This window comes from Myxine glutinosa, chromosome 3, assembly GCF_964187855.1.
Source record: "Myxine glutinosa chromosome 3, kmMyxGlut1.1, whole genome shotgun sequence".
Taxonomy (NCBI): domain Eukaryota; kingdom Metazoa; phylum Chordata; class Myxini; order Myxiniformes; family Myxinidae; genus Myxine; species Myxine glutinosa.
The window spans coordinates 134408421-134432567 of record NC_136263.1 but is presented as its reverse complement, the minus strand read 5'-3'; the positions used below and the strand labels follow the sequence as shown (position 1 = coordinate 134432567).

General features: G+C 41.3%; 1 protein-coding gene across 1 annotated transcript in view; it reads left to right on the top strand.

The window, feature by feature from the left end:
• LOC137423191 (protein FAM184A) overlaps positions 1-8980 on the top strand; it is a 192940-nt gene extending 183960 nt beyond the window's left edge. The window contains exons 16-19 of the mRNA XM_078774580.1: positions 5660-5777; positions 5874-5978; positions 8373-8554; positions 8728-8980. Coding sequence (XP_078630706.1) covers positions 5660-5777; positions 5874-5978; positions 8373-8554; positions 8728-8773 — 451 coding nt within the window. The 3' untranslated portion in view covers positions 8774-8980. The remainder of the gene's footprint in view (positions 1-5659; positions 5778-5873; positions 5979-8372; positions 8555-8727) is intronic.
• The last annotated feature ends 15167 nt before the right edge of the window (positions 8981-24147 follow it).

The following is a 24147-nucleotide window of genomic DNA, read 5'->3' as shown; positions in this document are numbered from 1 at the left end:
ACCTGAGCTCCTCACCACATACAAGGCTTTCATCCGCAGCTCAATGGAGTACTGCTCTCCCCTCTGGGCTGGTGCTCCTGCCTCACACCTAGCTCGTCTTCACGCTGTTGAAACCAAAGCGTTCAGAATCATTGGAATCCCCCGCGATGACGCTATCTCCGAGGGCCTTTCACTTAATCACCGCAGGCAGGTTGGTGGTCTTTCCACCGACTCCTCTCCGGCCTTGCTCCCCCAGCTCTCTCTGGGCTCTGTCCCCCAAATATTCCTGCAGGTCGCACAAGATCTGCCTGCAACCCTCTTATGGTTAAACTGCCAAAATCAAGACTCTCTGCTCACCTTCACTCCTTCATTCCTCTTTTCTCCCGCCTCTGGAACAAACTCCCTCACTCCCTTCAATCCCACTCCTCCCTCCAGGTCTTTAAAACGGCTGTTCACCATCATCTCTTATCTTCCCCAATCCAAAACCTTGATCTTTTCTACCCCTGCTAATTTCACCCCAAATCCACTTTTTTGAAGTGACTTTTGACTTCTTTCCTGGAAGTCCTTGGTGTCCTTGCGTTTTATACCTATCCTGCCTCCTCCCCCAGGCCCTCTCCCTCCAAAAACATCTCCCGATGTCCCTGCTCTCAAATGTTGTGTTTGTGTGCTTCCTCCCCTTCTCTCCCCATCTTGTCGACCGCTCCCCTTTTAATATACTTTGTTTGCTTGTTTGTTTGATAAATGTTAGCTCTTTCACGAGCCTCGACTCTGTACACAAAAAAAAAAAAAAATTCCACGAGAAGAATAAAACAAAGGATAAGAGAAAGAGACAGTTTGGAGTATGGAAACGACTCCTCTGTTTACCTTATCCAGCCAGGCGGGGTTTGGGATGGGATCAAATAATAGAGGGGGAGGGAAAGGATGGGGAAGCTGGCTTTGGATCATTAAGGTAGTGACAGGAGTACATGGTATGATGATGAGGTTATCATGAGGAGGGTGTGACATGCCAGGGCCTCCGTGGTGTCACTGCGCCCTTGCCTTGTGCTTCCCTTGCCTCATTCCGTACCCAGGGTAGCTTGTATTGACAGGCAAACTTTGAGCTCGTTCTGAGGCGTTCTCACAGCAGTAGCTCTAGACCATTTTGATGATACGTGACACCAACCTTCATCAGCCATGATGTATCAAAGTTTGTTCGCGGCATTAAAAAAAGATATGGGCCTAAAGGGAGTCTACTGGTGGTCAAATTGAACCACACCCTCCCCCCCCCCCTCCCCCGCCCCCCAAAAAAGACAAATAGGTATTTCCTTTCTTCTCCAAAACTACACACACGATTTGGATGAAACTTTGGAGACCCCAACCTTTATCACCCGTGATGGATTAAAGTTTGTTTACAGCATTAAAAGTATCAGGGGTTTCCCCCAAAATAGGTGTTTGCTTTCTTCTCCGTTTCAAATTTAATTGGTCAAGCACACCTACTACTGGTTCACCTTGACTGGTCTACCAGGTGAACCCACAGGTATTGCCCCTTTTTATCAGTTGTCTTGCATGGTCTATGGCCTATGCAGTCGTTAGTTTTTAACTACAGTCAAGGCCAAAAATATTGGCACCCTTGCACTTTTTTTAATTAACTCACAATTTTCTCTAAAAATAAGTTGAAATTGACAAAAGTATTTGGTCTCCACAATTCTTTATTTCACTGTTAATATTACAGAACCTTTGTTTTAGATTCAGAACTTAATGTATCCTTTTAAATCAGAAAATAAAAAAGAAATGGCATTGACTAAATTATTGATACCCTCGACTTAATATTTGGTAGCACGGCCTTTGGACAAAATAACTGCAGTCAAGCACTTCCTATAGCCACGAATGAGCTTCCTACACCTCTCTACTGGTAGTTTGGCCCACTCTTATTATGCAAACTGCTCCAGTTCTCCCAGATTTGAAGGGTGCCTTCCCCCAACTGCTGTTTTCAGATCTCCCCACAGGTGCTCAATGGGATTTAGATCTGGACTCATTGCTGGCCACTCCAGAACAGTCCAGCATTTTGTCTTGAACCATTCCTGGGTGCTTTTTGAAATGTGTTTGGGATCATTGTCCTGCTGCAAGACCCACGACCTTTGACGGAGACCCAGCTTTCTGACACTGGGTTGAAAATTGCGCTCCAAAATGCCTTGTTAATCTCCTGATTTCATGATGCCATGCACACATTCAAGGTACCCAGAGCCAGAGGCAGCACAGCAACCCCAAAACATCACTGAACCTCCTCCATGTTTGACTGTAGGGAATGTGTTCTTTTCTTTGAAGGCTTCATTTTGTTTTCTGTAAACATAGAGATGATGTGCTTTCCCAGAAAGCTCTAATTTGGTCTCATCTGTCCACACGACATTCTCTCAGAAGGATTTTGGCTTGTTCAGGTGTGTTTTGGCAAACTCCAGTCGGGCTTTCTTATGTCTCTTTCTCAGCAGTGGGGTCCTCCTGGGTCTCCTACCATAGAACCCCCTTTCGTTGAGTTGACGATGGATGGTGCGAGTTGAAACTGTTGTACCTTGTGTCTGAAGGTCAGCTTGAATCTGTTTGGCAGGCAGTTGATCGAGGTGCTTTCTCCACCATTCTAACAATCCTTTGCTGCAATCTTCGATCAAGTTTTCTTTTGCGGCCACGTCCAGGGAGGTTGGCTACAATGCCATGGGCCTTAAACTTCCTCATAACATTGCGTACGGTGGACACGGGAACATCAAGGTCTCTGGAGATGGACTTGTAGCATTGGGATTGTCCATGCATGGCTACAATCTTGTCTGACCTCCTCAGACAATTCCCTGGCTTTCTTTCTTTTCTCCATGCTTGTTGTGGTACACACAGTGAAACAAAACAGCAGAATGATTCCTTTTCTCGATTAAAATTTGTTGAATGAGTGATTTTTAAATTGCAGGCACCTGCAACTCGCCATAGGTGAGTTCAATTTCAAAGTAAAGGAGAATCGCCTGCTTGAAATCTAATTATTTCTGACAACTTCTCAAAGGTGCCAATAATATTGCCCGGGCCATTTGAGGATTTCTGTGTGGAATAAGCTAAGATTTAGTAATCGTTTCAGCTTTTTTGTTTTGTTCACCTGCAAACCAAAGAAATACATATGTGGATACCAAAATATTTTTTAATTTCAACAATTTTCTGGAAGAAATGGTGCATTATTTGAAAAAAGTGCAAGGATGCCAATATTTTTGGCTAAGACTGTATTTTATTGTTGTTTACATCATTGATTACAAGTTAATGGAGAAGTTAATTACAACAAGATACTCAATGCTCATTCAAATCACCTCAATTGTATGATTAATTCAAGGTGCAACCGTGGCTGAGAGGAAAGTCACGTTTCTTTATTACTTGATGCAATGTTTCTGCAAGGTACAATGCCTTCAGAAAGTATTCACACCTCTTGACTTTTTCACATTTTGTTGTGTTACAGCGTGAATTTAAAATGGAGTAAATTGAGAATTTTTTCGTAGCTGATCTACACATAATACCCCATAATGTCAGTGGATTTTTTATTTGACATTTTTACAAAATAATTAAAAATGAAAAGCTGAAATGTCTTGAGTCAATAAGTATGCAACCCATTTGCTATGACAGTCCAACTTTAGATCAAGTGCATCCAATTTCCTTTGATCATCCTTGAGATGTCTCCAAAACTTGAATGGATTCCACCTGTGGGCAATTCAATTGATTGCACATGATTTAGAAAGAAACAAACCTTTCTATATAAGGTCCCACAGTTGACTGCATTGCAGAGCTGAAACTCTACCATGAAGTCCAAGGAACTGTCCATAGAACTCCGGGATAGAATTGTGAGGAGGTGTAGATCTGGGGAACGGTATAAAAAAAATTCTGAAGTGTTAAAAGTTCCCAAGAGCAGAGTGAGCTTCATCATTGGGAAATGAAAATAATATGGAACTACCCAGACTCTTCCTATAGCCGGTGGTCTGACCAAACTGAGCAACTGGGCAAGAAGGACCTTGGTTAGGGAGGTGGAGGTGAACTCAGTGACCACTGAGAGAACTATATTTCCTTGGCTGAGATGGGAGAACGTGCTGGAAGAACAACAGTCTCTGCCGCACTTCACAAATTTAGGCTTTATGGGAGAGTGACCAGATGGAAGCCACTCCTGAGAAAAAGGCACATGACAGCACACCTGAAGTTTGCAAAAATGCAAGTAAAAGACTGAGAGCATGAGGCAAAAGATTATTTGGTTTGATGAGACAAAAATTGAACTCTTTCACCTGAATGCAAAGTGCTACGTCTGGTGGAAACTGAGCACAGCTCATCACCCATATAACACCATCCCTACCATGAGGCATAGTGGTTTCAGCATCATGCTATGGGGATGCTTTTCAGTGGCAGGGACTGAGAAACTTGTAAGGAAAGATGGAACAATTAATAAAGCCAAATACAGGAAAATCCTGGAGGAGAACCTGCTGCAGAGTTCAAAAGACCTGAGACTTCAGTGAATATTTCTTGCAACAGAACAATGAACCCAAATATCTAGCTAAAGCAACACTGGGATGGCTTCAGAACAAGAATGTGAAAGTCCTTGAGTGGCCCAGCCAAATCCCAGACTTGAATCCCATTGAGAATCTGTGGAAATACTTGAAGATTGCTGTTCACGGATGCTCCCCATCCAACTTGACAGAGCTTGAGCAAATCTTTAAGGAGTAATGGGAGAAACTACCCAAATCCAGATGTGCAAAGCTGATACAGACATATCAGATGCATCCTCTGCACCCAAGAATACTTGAAGCTGTAATCGCTTCCACAGGCACTTGATTCAGGGGGTTGACTACTGATGTAAATTATATATTTCTGTATTTCATTTTTAAATATTTTGTAAACAAGACCGAAAGTCTAACCCATTAACATTAACAACTATTTGGGTAGTAATTTTTTTTGGTAATCGGTTTGTTTCCATTCCATCTGTTTCATCTCGTTCTCTTTTGGCTCGATTTAGTGTGTAAGTATTGATATATGGGAAGTTCTGCCCCACCGATTGGCTCCTTAACTTAGCGAGTGCGTTCTTCATGGTTCTGCTAGGCCATACCTAAATACATGTACGAGTATGTGCCCCAATTGACATTGCGAATCCACCGGAAAGGTAATGCATTTGTCAAAGAGCGAGGACCCTGCCAGGTTTGGCGATATCAATCGGCGTCTGCAGTTGCTTGCCAACCCGATGCGCCGTGGACTTATCCGTGGCATGCGGCCTGCAAGGCTGTAGTTTGAGAGGAGTCCAAGATGTCGCCCCTCGTGGTAAACCCAAAATCTGGTTCCGCAACAAGCACATTATTTAAATGCTTATGAATATCAACTGGAGGAACCTCTTCCGCAGTAAGAAATTTAAAAACTGTTCTATGCTTCGTATGCACATCTAATGGGGCAGACATTTTGAAATTGTGGTGTGATGTTGTCACGTGACCGATCACAATGCCGCTAAATTTAAAATAGGCATGAGATACAAACCTTTCATTATGATCTTGCATAGCTTTCCTACAACGCTTTAGTTGTTAACTGAAAAGAGGCAATACTTTCGTCCCAACCTTCAGACATGTTTTGCAAACTGGATTTTAAAAAACATTCCCTTTTACTATTTACACCCTACCAAACAAAAACTGCAAATGACAACTGCTGTGTTCAGACTTCTGGAGGCACAGAAGGCGTTGAAGCAGTGGAAACGATGGCCAGATGATCGACAACGAATCTCTCACCTTCAGGGTTTGCTGGCAGAGCAAGAGCAGCATATCAGGAGTCTCATGGTATGAGTTATGTTGCATGAACTTAGTTCAAAAAAAAAATTCCTGGTAAAATATTTTTGTCTTGCATCATGCCTAAATGGATGATCCTCCTTCTAGGAAGACAGGAAGTATTACGAACTAGAGCTTGCAAATCGCGAAGTTAATTACAACAAGATATTCAATGCTAATCCAAAGGTTGGCATTGTAAATCCTCTTCAAAAGGTATGTCGGTTTTGTTTAATTTTTATGCATGAATGTTTGCCCATGTTGGCCTGCACTGTTACAGTCACGTGAAAAAGTAAGTAGACCCCATGTAAAGTTTTGACTTTTTCAAAATATTTCAACATACAGCTATTTGATTTTCATTTCAACAATATTGATAGATAAAGGTGATATAATATAACAAATATCATGAAACATTTACATTTTGTAGTCCATTGTATAATTTAAATAAACATAAATGCAAATTTCGCATGTGGAAAAAGTAAGTACACCCTTGGCTCTAATAGGTGGTATTGCCCCGTTTGGCAGAAACAACCTCAAGTAGGCGTTTCTTATAACTGTCTAACAGTCTCTGACATCGACTGGGAGAAATTTTTGCCTACTCCTCCATGCAGAATTAATTCAGCTGTGCGATGTTTGAGGGGTTTCTTGCATGCACAGCTCGTTTCAAATCCCCCCACAACATCTCGATGGGATTTAGATCCGGGCTTTGACTTGGCCATTCGAGAACCCTCCAATTCTTTCTTTTCAGCTATTTCTTTGTGGATTTACTGGTATGTTTAGGGTCATTGTCATGTTGCAAGGTCCACCTTCGGTTGAGCTTCAAATTTCCGACAGATGGCCTCACATTATCCTCAAGCACCCTCTGGTACAATGAAGAATTCATAGTGGATTATATGATGGTGAGCTGCCCAGGCCTTGATGCAGCAAAGCTGCCCCAAACCATAATATTTCCATCACCATGCTTTGCAGTTGGTATCAGGTTCTTGTGGTCAAATGCTGTCTTTGGTTTTCGCAAAACATGTCTCCTGGTACTGTGGCCAAATAGCTCTACCTTTGACTCATCTGTCCAGAGCACATTGTTCCAGAAGTGCTGGTCTTTGCCGAGGTGTTCATTGGCAAACTTTAGTCTTGCCCTGATGTTCTTTCTGGACAGCAAAGGTTTCCTCCTGGCACACCTCCCATGTAGTTCAAATTTGTGCTGCCTCTTTCTAATGGTAGACTCGTGCACTTTGACATCAACAGTGGCAAGAGCTACCTGTAGGTCCCGTGATGACATTCTGGGGTTCTTAGAGATTTCTTTCAGCATCTTGCGGTCTGCTCTCGGGCTGAACTTGCTGGGGCGGCCTGGCCTGAACAAGTTGGCAGTTGTATGGAATCTTCTCCCCTTGTAGATGACCTTCCGGACAGTCGAATGATTGATTTCAAATTGTTTGGAGATCTTTTTAAATCGCTTCCCAGACTCGTAGGCATCTATAACCTTCTTTCTGAAGGCCTCAGAGAGCTCTTTTGATCTAGGCATGGTGACGCCGCACACTTGAACAACAAAGGGCAAACCAAACTAAATGTCTGAGGTTTAAATAAGACAGGTTCCTCCAAGATCCTCTCTAACGATGTTCTAATCATTTGCACCTGAGCTGGTGCACCTGATTCTAATTTAAGTATTTGAAGTCGTGATAAATGTGGGGGTGTACTTACTTTTTCCACATGCAAAATTTGCATTTATGTTTATTTAAATTATACAATGGACTACAAAATGTAAATGTTTCATGATATTTGTTATATTATATCACCTTTATCTATCAATATTGTTGAAATGAAGATCAAATAGCTGTATGTTGAAATATGTTGAAAAAGTCTAAACTTTACATGGGGTGTACTTACTTTTTCACGTGACTGTACAATCGTCCAATGCATCATTGCTTTGGCTTTATGGCATAATCAAGATCTGAGTGAAAACGAGCTCATCTTAAAGGGGATATGGTGTTTTGTAGTGCTAAGAACAATGTACCTGATAATGCAGAGGTTGTAGGTAAACCGGCATTATTAATTTGCATTTTAGGCATCTTACAAACAAGCCCGTTCTGGGGAGAATGCAGATGTAACTATCGTTGTCAATAAAAACGCAGCTGCCTAATTAATGACCTTGTTTTGAGGTAAGTTACAGTACCTACTCCATTTATTCCAGCATAAACGTCGTACTCCTCCTCACTTTGTGATTTACTCTTCAGTGCCCTCACGGTAATTTGTGACCGGTTCCAAAGATCCACTTATAAAAGGGTGGTGCCACCCACATTCTTGTAAGTGAATTTAAAACTGTAAAACGAATTAAATTATTTCATCAAATTTGCTTTTGGTATAAATTGTACAAATATATCAATAATCTCCACCAAAGGGGAGGACGTAGACTAGTATTTTTGTGAGCGCATGCACACACTTTCCTGCATGCTTTAAGGGAATGTCTTGATTCTTGCCAGGAATAGGTTCACCGCAGCTTGAGTCACGTCTGTATTTATTATGTTTTTGAAATATACAAGATAGTTTTTGTTTTTCTTTTTAAATAGTCTGAATATTACGCCCCTTCCCCTTGTCTCTCACTCTTCCACACCGAAGGGAGATTGCAAGAATGGAGGTGCGCACTTTCCAAATGCATCTAAATTTAACTCGCTGCCCATTGGGGGCAGAGGTCGCCTCCTGCCACCATTAAGTGGAACAATGCAGCACGACCAGAGATTCTCACTCTGCGATCGTATTTTCAGCATGACACCGCCGTCCAAACTCAAGAAGCAGTTTAGGTATTGTAGCACCGTTATTGTTGCATTCGATGCAGACTCCCCAACCCACCTTCCTCCCCCACTTATCCTATTTTATTTTATACCATGTAGCAGGTGACGTTTGCTTGCATGGAGTTTGTTTATCATTTGATGATGTTGTGCACTATTTCAAGTGATGCCCTTCTGTATGACAGGGATCAATCTGCATCTTCGGGCCTGCCTTGTCTCAATGGGAAATGACAACTTCTCATTCTTCGTCAATGTGATCCCCTGTCTTCACATTGCAAACCTGCATGTCACACCAAATGTTATTTCTATTTTTATTTATACAACAATGTTATTGTGAGAGGTTTGTTTTTTAAATTACATGTTGAGAATCATCCGACATGCAATATCCTGAAGATTGATTTCATTGAGCCAAAAATAAACATTTGATATTTTATTTTATTTTTCCTATTAATAGTAAAATCTATTCATTGACTTCAGTATAAAACATGCGGTGGAGTGAATACCTCCACCAGGTTGAGCCTTTGACGTTTTCTATCCACTGATATGCTGAATACCTCCACCGGGTTGAGCATTTGAGATTTAGTATCCCACTGATAGGCCGCATCTGGATCCGGACCTGAACCAAAATCTAATCGGCTTGTTCTGGTCACCGAACCAACTCATCCATAACTTTTTAAAATATCATGTTATATTTGGCTTTTGGTCCTATCTCTCAATGCTGAAGAATCACTTAAAAATAAAATAATTCTCGTATCCGAATCCATATTCAGATCTTCACCAAATTCGAAATGATTCGTCCTTACGTGCACACACACACACACAACATGTCCATCAAGTTTTGTTCAAATCCGTCCATAACTTTTTGAGATATCCTGCTACATATCAGTTTTAGCCCTATCTCTCAATGATGAAAAATCACTTTTTAAAAGTATCTGATCCGGATCCGGATACGAATTTTCACCAAAATTGAATCAATTCTTCCTTGTCACATACGCAACCTGTCCACCAAGTTTCGTCCAAATCCGTTCCCAACTTTATGATATATCCTGCTATATATCGTTTTTGGCCCGATCTCCCAATGGTGAAGAATCACTTAAAAAATTATACTAGCCGGATTCGAATCTGGATCTACGCCAAAATCTAATCATTTGGTCCTTGTTACATACGCTACCTCTCTGCCAACTTTCGTCCAAATCCGTCCACAACATTTTGAGATATCTTGTTCACAGACAAACAGACAGACAGGGGTGAAAACATAACCTCTATCCACCTTCGGTGGGGGAGGTAAAAATAAAAAGTAAATTAAAATGTTGAAGCAATAATATCTTCAAATAAAAGTACAGTGTTTGTACTCTATATAATATTGTGCTAGCAAAAGTACCAGTCCCCATTGATGGGAAAAATTTAAGTTAATGTATCAATTTAAATCATTTCATGGACTTTAAAAAGGTTAATTGTGTTGTATTCTTGGTTTCACTCAGATCCAAAGCTCTGAAATACTTATACCAGCACCACAAAATGGTGGTGCAACATCGGGTGGTGGAGGTTGCATTTGTCTAAAAATAGGGCAAAATATAGCTATTTTAAATTGTGTTAATCCATGAAGATCTGTATTAAATCTACTTTAATCCAGATGTTCATGTTGATTTTAAAGATTACTGAAAGAGACAATAAAGTGATTGACTATATTAGCCTTTGAGCCCGACCCCAAGTTTTTTGTTGACCATAGTGATGGGGTTGTAGAGAGTCAGTCAGGGGGAGGAAGACTGATTTTTAGCAAGGCTAGGGTCCCGAGAGATGGAAAATGTGTGATAGCAGTGTGTAGCTCTTTGCCTTCTCTGTTTTATCACTCAATTTTGAACCCTAACCCCTAAGGACACCGGTTGCAGATTTTCCATCCAAAATGTATATGGTCATTGTCAGTTTAAGGTGTATAAAGAATGTATGTAAGTATACCACAAACGTTTTGTATCTTGTTGGCAAGGATATTAAATTCTCATATAATGCTATTTTATAAAAATTATGCACCAGTAATAAATATAATGGCCACAATGAACTTTCAAATGTGATAGAAATACTCGCCCAAACCCACTCAAAATTAAGTTTTTTTAATCATATAGTTTTACATTTAATTATTTAAAGACATGATGCACCAAATAGCACCATTCATCAATAACTTGCCCTTTGCCAACATTTTGATACCATTTGTAATCTTCAATGACGTCTTAGATGATGATGACAAGTATGTGCCCCATTTTATACACTGACCCTCAAATTACGATTCTTGCCAATTTTGCGACTGAAATTGGAATGTGATGCAGATGGCAATATTGGTTCAAAATTATTAAACGTTTGGTGACCCAATGACTCTGTTGACTGGTTAGTTAGCATATGGTGCACGAAGGTGGTCATTCCAACTGCAATATTATGCTACATTGGTGCTGTGACCAGGATATTTCCAGAAAATGGATTAACCCATTTGTGTGTATCCACATTCCACACTATGTGTAAATAACTCGCACTTATCATCATGATTATTTTATTAATTTGTGCCAGGGAATCATATTGCAATAAGTAAATAATACACAAACTCCTTTTTGATGAAATATATATTTAAAGATACATACTCCATTTACACTATTTCTTGCAGAAGCATCGATTGTATGGTTATATATGTACATCACATGTAAAAGTGATGTTTATCCTGATTTAAGTACTTGTATCTGTTCATACCATAATATATCTGATTAACACAATACATGAAGAGACACAAGTCAAGGTGAACAAGTTACAGAGGTTCTTATGAACTCAAACTATAAATTATATATTATGTGTGGAGCATTGTCATGCAAATTGTTCTAGATATACTTGAAGGATGGCTCACAAGTCATCGTCCTCATTATCACATGGCTCGTCTTCGTCAGAATGGGAATCACTCTGCGGGTTGTTTGTCCATCCATTTTACTGCCAGCTGTATATGTCCATCCTGGGTCTCCCAGCACCAGCACATGGACTATGTCCCTCTACATTCTTCTGCAGACTCCTGGGAGCTTATTTCGATCACATTTGAAAGTTCATTGTGGCCATTATATTTATCACTGGTGCATAATTTTACACCATTTAATGACGAATTTTATATCCTTGCCAAAACAATAAAAAGCTTGAGTAATTTTCCATCTCTAGGGACCCCAGCCTTGCTAAATGTCACAATTAGCCTTCCCTCTGACTAATACCGACCAACCCCATTGCTTCATGTCTTTTATTGCGTCAAGAAAAGTGAAATGAAAATACAAAATAACCAATCAGCAGTTTTTCAAATGCTGCGCAGGAAGCATCCGCCATACACGAGAGACAGACGAACGCACGGACAGACACCACTGTTCACAATATGTATAAGATTTTCACCGATAACCTATAGGTGGTGTAGCGAGACTGGGCAAACGCCAACAGATCATTTCCATGTAAGATGATTGACACCGCGCTGGAATAATTTTGGATTCCCAATGATGATTCAAGACTCCTGGTGTGATATTTTAGTTCATTATTAATGTGGTTTTCAACAACTCCCATACATGTACCATTGGGTTGCAAGGACCTGATAAGGGCAATTCCCTGCTCTATCATTTGGAGGCTCCAAATTAACTTCAATTTTATATATTTTGGTAATAGAAACGCTCATTCATCCAACAATTGCTACTGGTAATCGAGTTGGGGGCAACAATAGGAAGCAACTGATATCACTGCCCAGGGTTTTTACTTGACACAGTTGAAAGAACCAATTTTTGACAAGACTTTTTCTTCTTCTTCATTTCATCATTGGTTATTCATGGCATATTCAGAGCTAGTAATGTTTGGCAAGCATAAATTACGAACAAATGGAGAACGTTGCACAATCCAGAAAGGAGGAAGCCTAATTAACAACCTCTGAACTTGTGTACTCTTGTTAAGGATCACACAAAACATCAAAGACAATATTGTCGCGCGGACCCTTCGGTTAATACCAGGGCTTGCGGATGGACCAAAAACGGCTTTACTTGGAGGCGACGACCGAACACGGATTTTACTATCAAACGCAGGAAGAAGAAAGGAAGTGGAAAGCTGCGGTAAAAGCGCTTACCTTCTGGTGAACCGACGGCAGCTTCGATCGTGTAAGGAATTAACTCAAGCAAACGACAAGATTTAAGGTACAAAAAGAAACACGTTTATTCCGGAACCCAAGACAATGAAGCGCAACGGTAATCAAATAAAAAGCCTAAGTTGGGATCCCACACACCAGACTTCAGATACAGACGAGGGAATAAAAAAATAATTAAAAAAACCACCTTTAGAGGCCATTTTTCCCCGCAAGCGGGGGTTGGCCTTTTTCGGGAACTGTGGTTGTTGTTGTTTTTCGGTCCCCTTTTTGAAGCAATGTTTTACGGCCGGATGCCCTTCCTGACGCCAACCCTTTTTGCCGCCTTTAACGACAAACAGGGAATTACCAGTGAACTGGTACTCAATTTGCCGACCTCGGAAGGATGACAGGCTGAGTCAACCCCCCTGGCATTAATTCAGCGATCGACCGGGATTCGAACCCAGGATCCTAGGATCCTAAGCCGGCACCCTAGCCGCTAGCCCAACACCAGGGATAGACGAGGGAATGAATTACGAAAATAGAAACATCCGTTATGTTCGGGGAAATGTGGAATGGTCTTATCTGTCTTGTCATCTTGCGTCCGTCGACGTCCCACGCGGCCCTCTCCATCCGCCTCCGAGCACCACCAGGCCTCACTCCAAGCACCACAAGGCCTCGCTCCAAGCACCACAAGGCCTCGCTCCAAGCACCACGCGTCCAACGCAGGCTAGCGGCTCCACACGAGGTCGATCTCCACACACTATCGGTCTGCCAAGTCCCAGTCAGCTCTCCCAAGAGTTGGGCGTGCCAGAGAGACAAAGAACGTGCAAGAAGCAAGCGAACTCCACTCAACTCAAGAGAACTCCCAGAAGCAAGCCAGCGAACTCGGGCTAGGACTGCTCATAGAGTTCGGCGCGCCCTCTTATAACCTTGCTGCGGTGACGTCAGCCTCGGCACGCCACCCAATCAGTGCCCTCCACAGGCCTGGAGCGTGGTCATAGTGTGTAGCGTGGTCATAGCGCGTGTTACTTGAGGCCGAGCGGAGGTGTAGCTGGCTGCGGTCCATGCGGTGGTGCCCTGGACTGGCCTCTTGCCTGTCTTCTTCCAAAGTCTTGTCAGGGAAGGGAATTTAATTAATGCGTGCACTAAAGGGCCTAACTAAGTGTCTACAGGTGTGCATTGCCATAAGGGACAAAGGTTTGATGACCAGGTGTAACACACAGGGGCGTTACCTTTAAATCCTACACTAACACACGAACATCCTGGTATGTTATTGTTCACAGGTATACATGTTAACCGACAAACCGGACTAACAGAACTTATTACAAGGTAGATTCCCTATCGTGACAGTCGAATACCTACCTATACAGATCTACCTGGCTCGAGATGTTGCTTTACCCCCAGAGATAACAATATGCAGTCACGTGAAAAAGTAAGTACACCCCATGTAAAGTTTTGACTTTTTCAACATATTTCAATATACAGCTATTTGATCTTCATTTCAACAATATTGATAGATAAAGGTGATATAATATAACAAATATCATGAAACATTTACATTTTGTAGTCCATTGTATAATTTAAATAAACATAAATGCAAATTTCACATGTGGAAAAAGTAAGTACACCCCTACATTTATCACTACTTCAAATACCTAAAATTAGAATCATGTGCACCAGCTCAGGTGCAAATGATTAGAACATCATAAGAGAGGATCTTGGAGGAACCTGTCTTATTTAAACCTCAGACATTTAGTTTGGTTTGCCCTTTGTTGTTGAAGTGTGCGGCGTCACCATGCCTAAATCAAAAGAGCTCTATGAGGCCTTCAGAAAGAAGATTATAGATGCCTACGAGTCTGGGAAGGGATTTAAAAAGATCTCCAAACAATTTGAAATCAATCATTCGACTGTCCGGAAGATCATCTACGAGTGGAGAAGATTCCAAACAACTGCCAACTTGTTCACGCCAGGCCGCCCCAGCAAGTTCAGCCCGAGAGCAAACCGCAAGATGCTGAAAGAAGTCTCTAAGAACCCCAGAATGTCATCACGGGACCTACAGGTAGCTCTTGCTACTGTTGATGTCAAAGTGCACGAGTCTACCATTATAAAGAGGCTGCACAAATGTGATCTACATGGGAGGTGTGCCAGGAGGAAACCTTTGCTGTCCAGAAAGAACATCAGGGCAAGACTAAAGTTTGCCAATGAACACCAAGGCAAAGACCAGCACTTCTGGAACAATGTGCTCTGGACAGATGAGTCAAAGGTAGAACTATTTGGCCACAGTACCAGAAGACATGTTTGGCAAAAACCAAAGACAGCATTTGACCACAAGAACCTGATAACAACTGTAAAGCATGGTGGTGGAAATATTATGGTTTGGGGCAGCTTTGCTGCATCAGGGCCTGGGCAGCTCACCATCATATAATCCACTATGAATTCTTCATTGTACCAGAGGGTGCTTGAGGATAATGTGAGGCCATCTGTCGAAGAAATTGAAGCTCAACCGAGGGTGGACCTTGCAACATGACAATGACCCTAAACATACCAGTAAATCCACCAAGGAATGGCTGAAAAGAAAGAAATGGAGGGTTCTGGAATGGCCAAGTCAAAGCCCGGATCTAAATCCCATTGAGATGTTGTGGGGGCATTTGAAACGAGCTGTGTATGCAAGAAACCCCTCAAACATCGCACAGCTGAAATAATTCTGCATGGAGGAGTGAGCAAAAATTTCTCCCAGTCAACGTCAGAGAATGGTAGACAGTTATAAGAAACGCCTACTTGAGGTTGTTTCTGCCAAAGGGGGCAATACCACCTCTTAGAGCCGAGGGTGTACTTACTTTTTCCACATGCGAAATTTGCATTTATGTTTATTTAAATTATACAATGAACTACAAATTGTAAATGGTTCATGATATTTGTTATATTATATCACCTTTATCTGTCAATATTGTTGAAATGAAGATCAAATAGCTGTATGTTGAAATATGTTGAAAAAGTCAAAACTTTACGTGGGGTGTACTTACTTTTTCGCGTGACTGTATATGAGGATTTTACTGTGACAACTGTTTGCACATCCTGATTTTTTTTTAAATTTACTCTAATCTAAAGTTTTTCGACAAGATTGTACATAAATCACATGCAGGACAAAGACATTAGTAGATGTCAGAGTACTTTTGCATGAACTGCAAGGACGTTCGGACACAATGGACGAATGTATGGTATATGGGGATATAAATGTAGAATGGATGCATCATGAGCCAAGGGTTCAGATGGAAATACTAATAGAACAACCCATCAGGCTCATTAAGAAAGTCAAATAATGCATTAGTATGAGCCATTAACCCCATTTCATGTGTGGTGCTACATCGTCTAAATCCTGCTGCTCAACTTGTTACCTCTGCCACCAAAGGTAGACAGAGGTTATGTTTTTGCCCATGTCTGTCTGTCTGTTGTTGTTTTTTGTTTGTTTTTTTGTATACAGAATCGAGGCTTCGTGAAAGAGCTAACATTTATCACACAAAAAAAAATCAAACAGACACATAAAACATATAATAAGGTAGACAAGATGGGGAGAGAAGGGGAAGCACACAAACACAGCATTTGAGAGCAGGGACATCGGGAGATATGTGGGAGGGAGAGGGCTTGGGGGGGAGGAGGCTTGGGAAGGGGGGGTGGGGGGGGGGGGTTGAATTATAAAACACAAGGACACTGCAAGGGCTTCCAGTAAAGAAGTTGGTATTTCTAAAAAGTGGATCTGGGGTGAAATTAGCGGGGGTAGAAAAGATCAAGGTTTTGGATGGGGGAAGATAAGAGATGGTGGTGAACAGCTGTTTTAAAGACCTGGAGGGAGGAGTGGGATTGAAGGGAGTGTGGGAGTTTGGTCCAGAAGCCGGAGAAAAGAGGAATGAAGGAGTGAAGGTGAGCAGAGAGTCTAGATTTTGGCAGTTTAACCATAAGAGGGTTGTAGGCAGATCTTGTGCGACCTGTAGGAATATTTGGGGGACAGAGCCCAGAGAGAGCTGGGGGAGCAAGGCCGGAGAGGAGTCGGTAGAAGACAGAAAGACGACCAACCTGCCTGTGGTGAGTGAGTGAAAGGCCCCCAGAATCAGCTTCATCGCGGGAGATTCCAATGATTCTGAAAGCTTTGGTTTCAACAACGTGAAGACGAGCTCGGTGTGAGGCAGGAGCACCAGCCCAGAGGGGAGAACAGTATTCCATTGAGCTGTGGATGAAAGCCTTGTATGTGGTGAGGAGCTCTGGTGTGCCAAGGAAGGACTTCGCACGATGGAGGATGCCCAATCGGCGACTGGCTTTGGAGGCCAGATTGGAAATGTGGTTTTCCCAGGAAAGATCATGGCAGATAGTGAGACCCAAAAGCTTGAGTGACCGAACTTTTGGGTCTCACTTTTGAGTTTTGGGCTTGTTTGTGAACAAGATATCTCAATTACGTTAGGGACGGATTCAGACGAAAGTTGGCAGAGATGTAGCGTATGTGACAAGGACGAAATGATTAGATTTTGGTGAAGATCCGGATTCGGATCCGGCTAGTAGAATTTTCTAAGTGATATTTCACCATTAGGAGATCGGGCCAAAAACGATACATAGCAGGATATCTCAAAAGGTTGTAGACAGATTTGGACGAAACTTCGTGGAGAGGCTGTGTGTGTGACAAGGACGATTCAATTAGATTTTGGTGAAGATCTGAATATGGATTCGGATATGATAATTATTTAATTTTTATGTGATTCTTCACCATTGAGAGATAGGGCCAAAACCAACATTTTTTTTTGTTTTTGTTTTTGTATACAAGATCGAGGCTCGTGTAAGAGCTAACATTAATCACAAAAACAAAAAACTGACACATAAAGCATGATAAAGGGAGCGGGAGACAAGATGGGGGGAGAGAGAGAGAGAGAAGCACACAAGTACAACAGTAGAGAACAGGGACTTCGGGAGATCTGTGAGAGGGAGAGGGTTTGGGGGGGGCATGGGAAGTGGGCGGGGGGGGCGGTGGGAGAGGGATAAAACACATGGACACTGCTAGGACTTCCAGGAAAAAAAACACCTTTAGAGGCCATTTTTCCCCGCAAGCGGGGGTTGGCCTTTTTCGGGGACCGTGGTTGTTGTTTTTTGGTCCCCTTTTTTTGAAGCAATGTTTTACGGCCGGATGCCCTTCCTGCCGCCAACCCTTTTTTTTTTTTTTTTTTTTTTTTTTTTGTATACTGAATCAAGGCTCGTGAAAGAGCTAACATTTATTTCACAAACAAATCAACCAAACAAAACACACAAAAAGAGGGAGCAGAAGACAAGATGGGGAGAGAAGGGGAAGCACACAACCACACACACACACAGGAAGCACACAACCACACACACACACAGGAAGAGAAGGGGAAGCACACAACCACAACATTTGAGAGCAGGGAGAAGTGTGGGAGGGAGAGGGCTTGGGGGCAGGAGGCGTGGGAGGGGGAGGGCGGGGGGGGAGAGGTATAAAACACAAGGGGACCGAAATTAGCGGGGGTAGAAAAGATCAAGGTTTTGGATGGGGGAAGATAAGAGATGGTGGTGAACAGCTGTTTTAAAGACCTGGAGGGTGGAGTGGGATTGAAGAGAGTGAGGGAGTTTGTTCCAGAGGCAGGAGAAAAGAGGAATGAAGGAGTGAAGGTGAGCAGAGAGTCTTGATTTTGGCAGTTTGACCATAAGAGGGTTGCAGGCAGATCTTGTGCGACCTGTAGGAATATTTGCGGGACAGAGTCCAGAGAGAGCTGGGGGGGCAAGGCCAGAGAGGAGTCGGTAGAAGATGGAAAGACCACCAACCTGCCTGCGGTGAGTGAGTGAGAGGCCCTTAGAGTTAGCTTCATCGTGGGAGATTCCAATGATTCTGAATGCTTTGGTTTCAACAGCGTGAAGACGAGCTAGGTGTGAGGCAGGAGCACCAGCCCAGAGGGGAGAGCAGTATTCCATTGAGCTGCGGATGAAAGCCTTGTATGTGGTGAGGAGCTCAGGTGTGCCAAAGAAGGACTTCGCACGATGGAGGATGCCCAGTCGGCCACTGGCTTTGGAGCCCTTGGAGATTGGAGTTAGCACTGGAGCCCTTGGTTGTCGCCTTTTTACGACAAACAGGGAAATACCAGTGAACTGGTACTCAATTTGCCGACCTTGGAAGGAATGACAGGCTGAGTCAACCCCCCTGGCGTTAATTCAGCGATCGAGCGGGATTCGAACCCAGGATCCTAAGCTGGCACCCTAGCCCAACACCAGGGTCTTCCACCAACTTGCAGGAAAGAAGTCGGTATTTCAAAAAAGTGGATCTGGGGTGAATATGGGCAAATAAAATTTGAGCAGGGTGAATATCGATGTGTGTGTTTATAATAGCATTGCGTGTCCAAATCTCAGCCACAGCAGAAAATTGAGATTATCAGAGCTCTGTACAGTCACAACTTCAGTTCTTGGTTTGTGGGAGATTTCCAGATGGTGGACAGTGAGGATAGTGTTGCCTGAACACCCTGAACAATCAGGCCTGGCCAGTTGGTTCGTGAAAAACTTGGGCCAGAAATGACCCCACAAGAAAGTGATAATAATAGGGGCAACTAAAGAGGAGGAGCAAGTTAGTAGTAGTCGTAATAGTAGTCAGGGTTTGATCCCTGACGTTTAGACTGCCATTCTGTTGTACTATATCAGCAGAAGGCATTGTATCTTGGAGTACATCATTAAACAACTTGTTCCATATTCTTGGCTTAACGCCTGGTGTTGGCTTAACGGTTAGGGTGCGGGCTTGGGATCCCAGGATCCTGAGTTCGAATCCCGGTCGATCATTGAATTAGCATCAGGTGGTTGACTCAGCCTGCCATCCTTCCGACGTCGGCAAATTGAGTACCAGCTTGCTGACATGAATGAGCCACTCGGGTATCCTGCGTCGGAGTGGCGACCCGTCCAGGATTGTGCCCAATAGCCAAGGAAACTGTTTCAGCAGCCCTATGCATTGTCACGGTGCAAAAAGGAGTGGTCATCATCCTCCATCCTCTTGCACTTGCTTTTGGACATTAAATATCTCACAATATCCTTCAAAAATAGGACATTGTGGGCTGGTACCCTGTAACAATTCCCTGCTTGGCATTTCTGGAGATATGAAAGCAGCACAGGAATAGTGATCCAAGTCCTGTGCTTTAATTACCTATCTGGTGTTTACACCAAAGTGTTCAGTGCCTCAGGTCTTGTATCCCATTCCAAAATAATCATTTTCAGTTGTGTATTGGAATTGTTGAACCAGAGGGTTGTATACCTGTACATCCAAGCAAGTAAAGTCGATTTCAAGTTCAAGGTTGGTGACTTCAAAATGCTGTTCTATAACATGAGTGCCCCAACCTTTCACACTTGTTTTTTCAATATCTTAGCAACATGTCACATGAATGTCATGCACTTCTTCAGTAACCCAATAACCAACTGACATTATCAGAATCCTTGATGGGCAAGGTTCCAATGCATTTTTAGTACAGGCCTTAGCTTCATAGTTGTTATTCTGTCTCTCCACTGGGGGCATTAGGGAATCCACAAACTGCAGTCGTAAACATTTCTATATCCTGCTGCTGCTGAGTATTAATCCCACTGAGAATGAATCCTGCTTAGGTTGCTACTCTATCGCAGGATGATACCGAAGCAGCTCTGAACCATGAGGGCTGGCGTGTCGGATTTGGTAGGAGTGCCAACAAACATGGGCTGCTCTTGTCGAAAGGTAGTGTGGAGTGGAAGCCAGGAAATATTGAAGAATCGTGGGACGCTACCTACAGTGCATTCAGAAAGTATTCAGACCCCTTCACTTTTTTCACATTTTGTTATGTTGCAGCCTTATGCTGAAATCGTTTAAATTCATTTTTTCCCTCATCAATCTACACTCAATACCCCATAATGACAAAGAGAAAACAGGATTTTAGAAAGTTTTGCAAATTTATTAAAAAGAAAAAACTGAAATATCACATTTACATAAGTATTCAGACCCTTTGCTATGACACTTGAAATTTAGCTCAGGTGCCTCCCATTTCTCTTGATCATCTTTGAGATGTTTCTACACCTTGATTGGAGTCCACCTGTGGTAAATTCAATTGATTGGACATGATTTGGAAAGGCACACACCGGTCTATATAAGGTCTCACAGCTGACAATGCATATCAGAGCAAAAACCAAGCCATGAGGTCGAAGGAACTGCCTGCAGGGCTCAGAGACAGGATTGTGTCGAGGCACAGATCTGGGGAAGCCTACAAAAGATTTCTGCTGCATTGAAGGTTCCTAAGAGCACAGTGGCCTCCATAATTCTTAAATGGAATAAGTTTGGAACAAACAGGACTCTTACTAGAGCTGGCCGCCCACAACATGTGGACTCCAATCAAGGTGTAGAAACATCTCAAAGATGATCAAGAGAAATGGGAGGCACCTGAGCTAAATTTCAAGTGTCATAGCAAAGGGTATGAATACTTATGTAAATGTGATATTTCAGTTTTTTCTTTTTAATAAATTTGCAAAACTTTCTAAAATCCTGTTTTCTCTTTGTCATTATGGGGTATTGAGTGTAGATTGATGAGGGAAAAAATGAATTTAAACGATTTCAGCATAAAGCTGTAACATAACAAAATGTAAAAAAAAGTGAAGGGGTCTGAATACTTTCTGAATGTACTGTAACTTGGGGAAGAAAAATAAAACGAAGGGGAGCAGATAGAGAAGAATAAAATTGTATTGGATCCTTTTTCAAAGAGGGGTTGAGGAGGTGTATATAACCATTTTTCATTCATAATATTAGATTTATCCATTTCTCATTCATAATATTTGATTTACCCATTTTTCATTCATAATATTTGATTTACCCATTTTTCATTCATAATATTTGATTTACCCATTTTCATTTATAATATTTGATTTACCCATTTTTCATTCATATTTGATTTACCCATTTTTCATTCATATTTGATTTACCTATTTTTCATTCATAATATTTGATTCACCCATTTTTCATTCACAATATTTGATTTACTCATTTTTCATTCATAATATTTGATTTACCCATTTTTCATTCATAAAATTTGATTTACCCATTTTTCTTTCACAATATTTGATTTACCCATTTTTCATTCATAAAATTTGATTTACCCATTTTTCTTTCACAATATTTGATTTACCCATTTTTCATTCATAAAATTTGATTTACCCATTTTTCTTTCACAATGTTTGATTTACCCATTTTTCATTCATAAAATTTGATTTACCCATTTTTCTTTCACAATATTTGATTTACCAATTTTTCTTTCACAATATTTGATTTACCCATTTTTCTTTCACAATATTTGATTTACCCATTTTTCATTCAGATTTGATTTACTCATTTTTCTTTCACAATATTTGATTTACCCATTTTTCATTCATAATATTAGATTTTCCCATTTTTCATTCAGATTTGATTTACTCATTTTTCATTCATAATATTTGATTTACCCATTTTTTCATTCATAAAATTTGATTCACCCATTTTTCTTTCACAATATTTGATTTACCCATTTTTCATTCATAAAATTTGATTTATCCATTTTTCTTTCACAATATTTGATTTACCCATTTTTCTTTCACAATATTTGATTTACCCATTTTTCATTCATAAAATTTGATTTACCCATTTTTCATTCATAATATTTGATTTACCCATTTCTCATTCATAATATTTGATTTACCCATTTTTCATTCATAATATTTGATTTACCCATTTTTCATTCATATTTGATTTACCCATTTTTCATTCATATTTGATTTACCCATTTCTCATTCATAATATTTGATTTACCCATTTTTCATTCATAAAATTTGATTTACACATTTTTCATTCATATTTGATTTACCCATTTTTCATTCATAAATTTTGATTTACCCATTTTTCTTTCACAATATTTGATTTACCCATTTTTCATTCATAATATTTGATTTACCCATTTTTCATTCATAATATTTGATTTACACATTTTTCTTTCACAATATTTGATTTACCCATTTTTCATTCATAATATTTGATTTACCCATTTCTCATTCATAATATTTGATTTACCCATTTTTCATTCATAAAATTTGATTTACCCATTTTTCATTCATATTTGATTCACCCATTTTTCATTCATAAAATTTGATTTACCCATTTTTCTTTCACAATATTTGATTTACCCATTTTTCATTCATAAAATTTGATTTACCCATTTTTCATTCATAATATTTTATTTACCCATTTCTCATTCATAATATTTGATTTACCCATTTCTCATTCATAATATTTGATTTACCCATTTTTCATTCATAATATTTCATTTACCCATTTTTCATTCATATTTGATTTACCCATTTTTCATTCATATTTGATTTACCGATTTTTCATTCATAATATTTGATTTTTTTTTTTTTTTTTTTTGTATACTGAATCGAGGCTCGTGAAAGAGCTAACATTTACTTCACAAACAAATCAACAAGACAAACAAAATATATAAAAAGAGGGAGCGGAAAACAAGATGGGGAGAGAAGGGGAAGCACACAAACACAACCATTTGAGAGCAGGGAGATGTGTGGAAGGGAGAGGGCTTGGGGGGAGGAGGCGTGGGAAGGGGGGGGGGTGGAGGGAGAAGTATAAAACACAAGGACACCAAGGACTTCCAGGACAGAGTTGGTATTTCAAAAAAGTGGAATTGGGGTGAAATTAGCGGGGGTAGAAAAGATCAAGGTTTTGGATGGGGGAAGATAAGAGATGGCGGTGAACAGCTGTTTTAAAGACCTGGAGGGTGGAGTGGGATTGAAGAGAGTGAGGGAGTTTGTTCCAGAGGCGGGAGAAAAGAGGAATGAAGGAGTGAAGGTGAGCAGAGAGTCTTGATTTTGGCAGTTTGACCATAAGAGGGTTGCAGGCAGATCTTGTGCGACCTGTAGGAATATTTGCGGGACAGAGCCCAGAGAGCGCTGGGGGGGCAAGGCCAGAGAGGAGTCGGTAGAAGATGGAAAGACCACCAACCTGCCTGCGGTGAGTGAGTGAGAGGCCCTTGGAGTTAGCTTCATCGCGGGAGATTCCAATGATTCTGAATGCTTTGGTTTCAGCAGCGTGAAGACGAGCTAGGTGTGAGGCAGGAGCACCACCAGTCCAGAGGGGAGAGCAGTATTCCATTGAGCTGCGGATGAAAGCCTTGTATGTGGTGAGGAGCTCAGGTGTGCCAAGGAAGGACTTCGCACGACGGAGGATGCCCAGTCGGCGACTGGCTTTGGAGGCCAGATTTGAAATGTGGTTTTCCCAGGAAAGATCATGGCAGATAGTGAGACCCAAAAGCTTGAGTGACAGAACTTCTTGGAGAGGATTATTCAGAAAGTGGATGGGAGGGTTGTCCAGTCGGTCTTTTCGGAGAGACATCGTAAGAGTGTGAGATTTGTCAGGATTGAAAGACATGTTCCACTTGTTTGCCCAGTCTGTGATTTTGTCCAGGTCTGC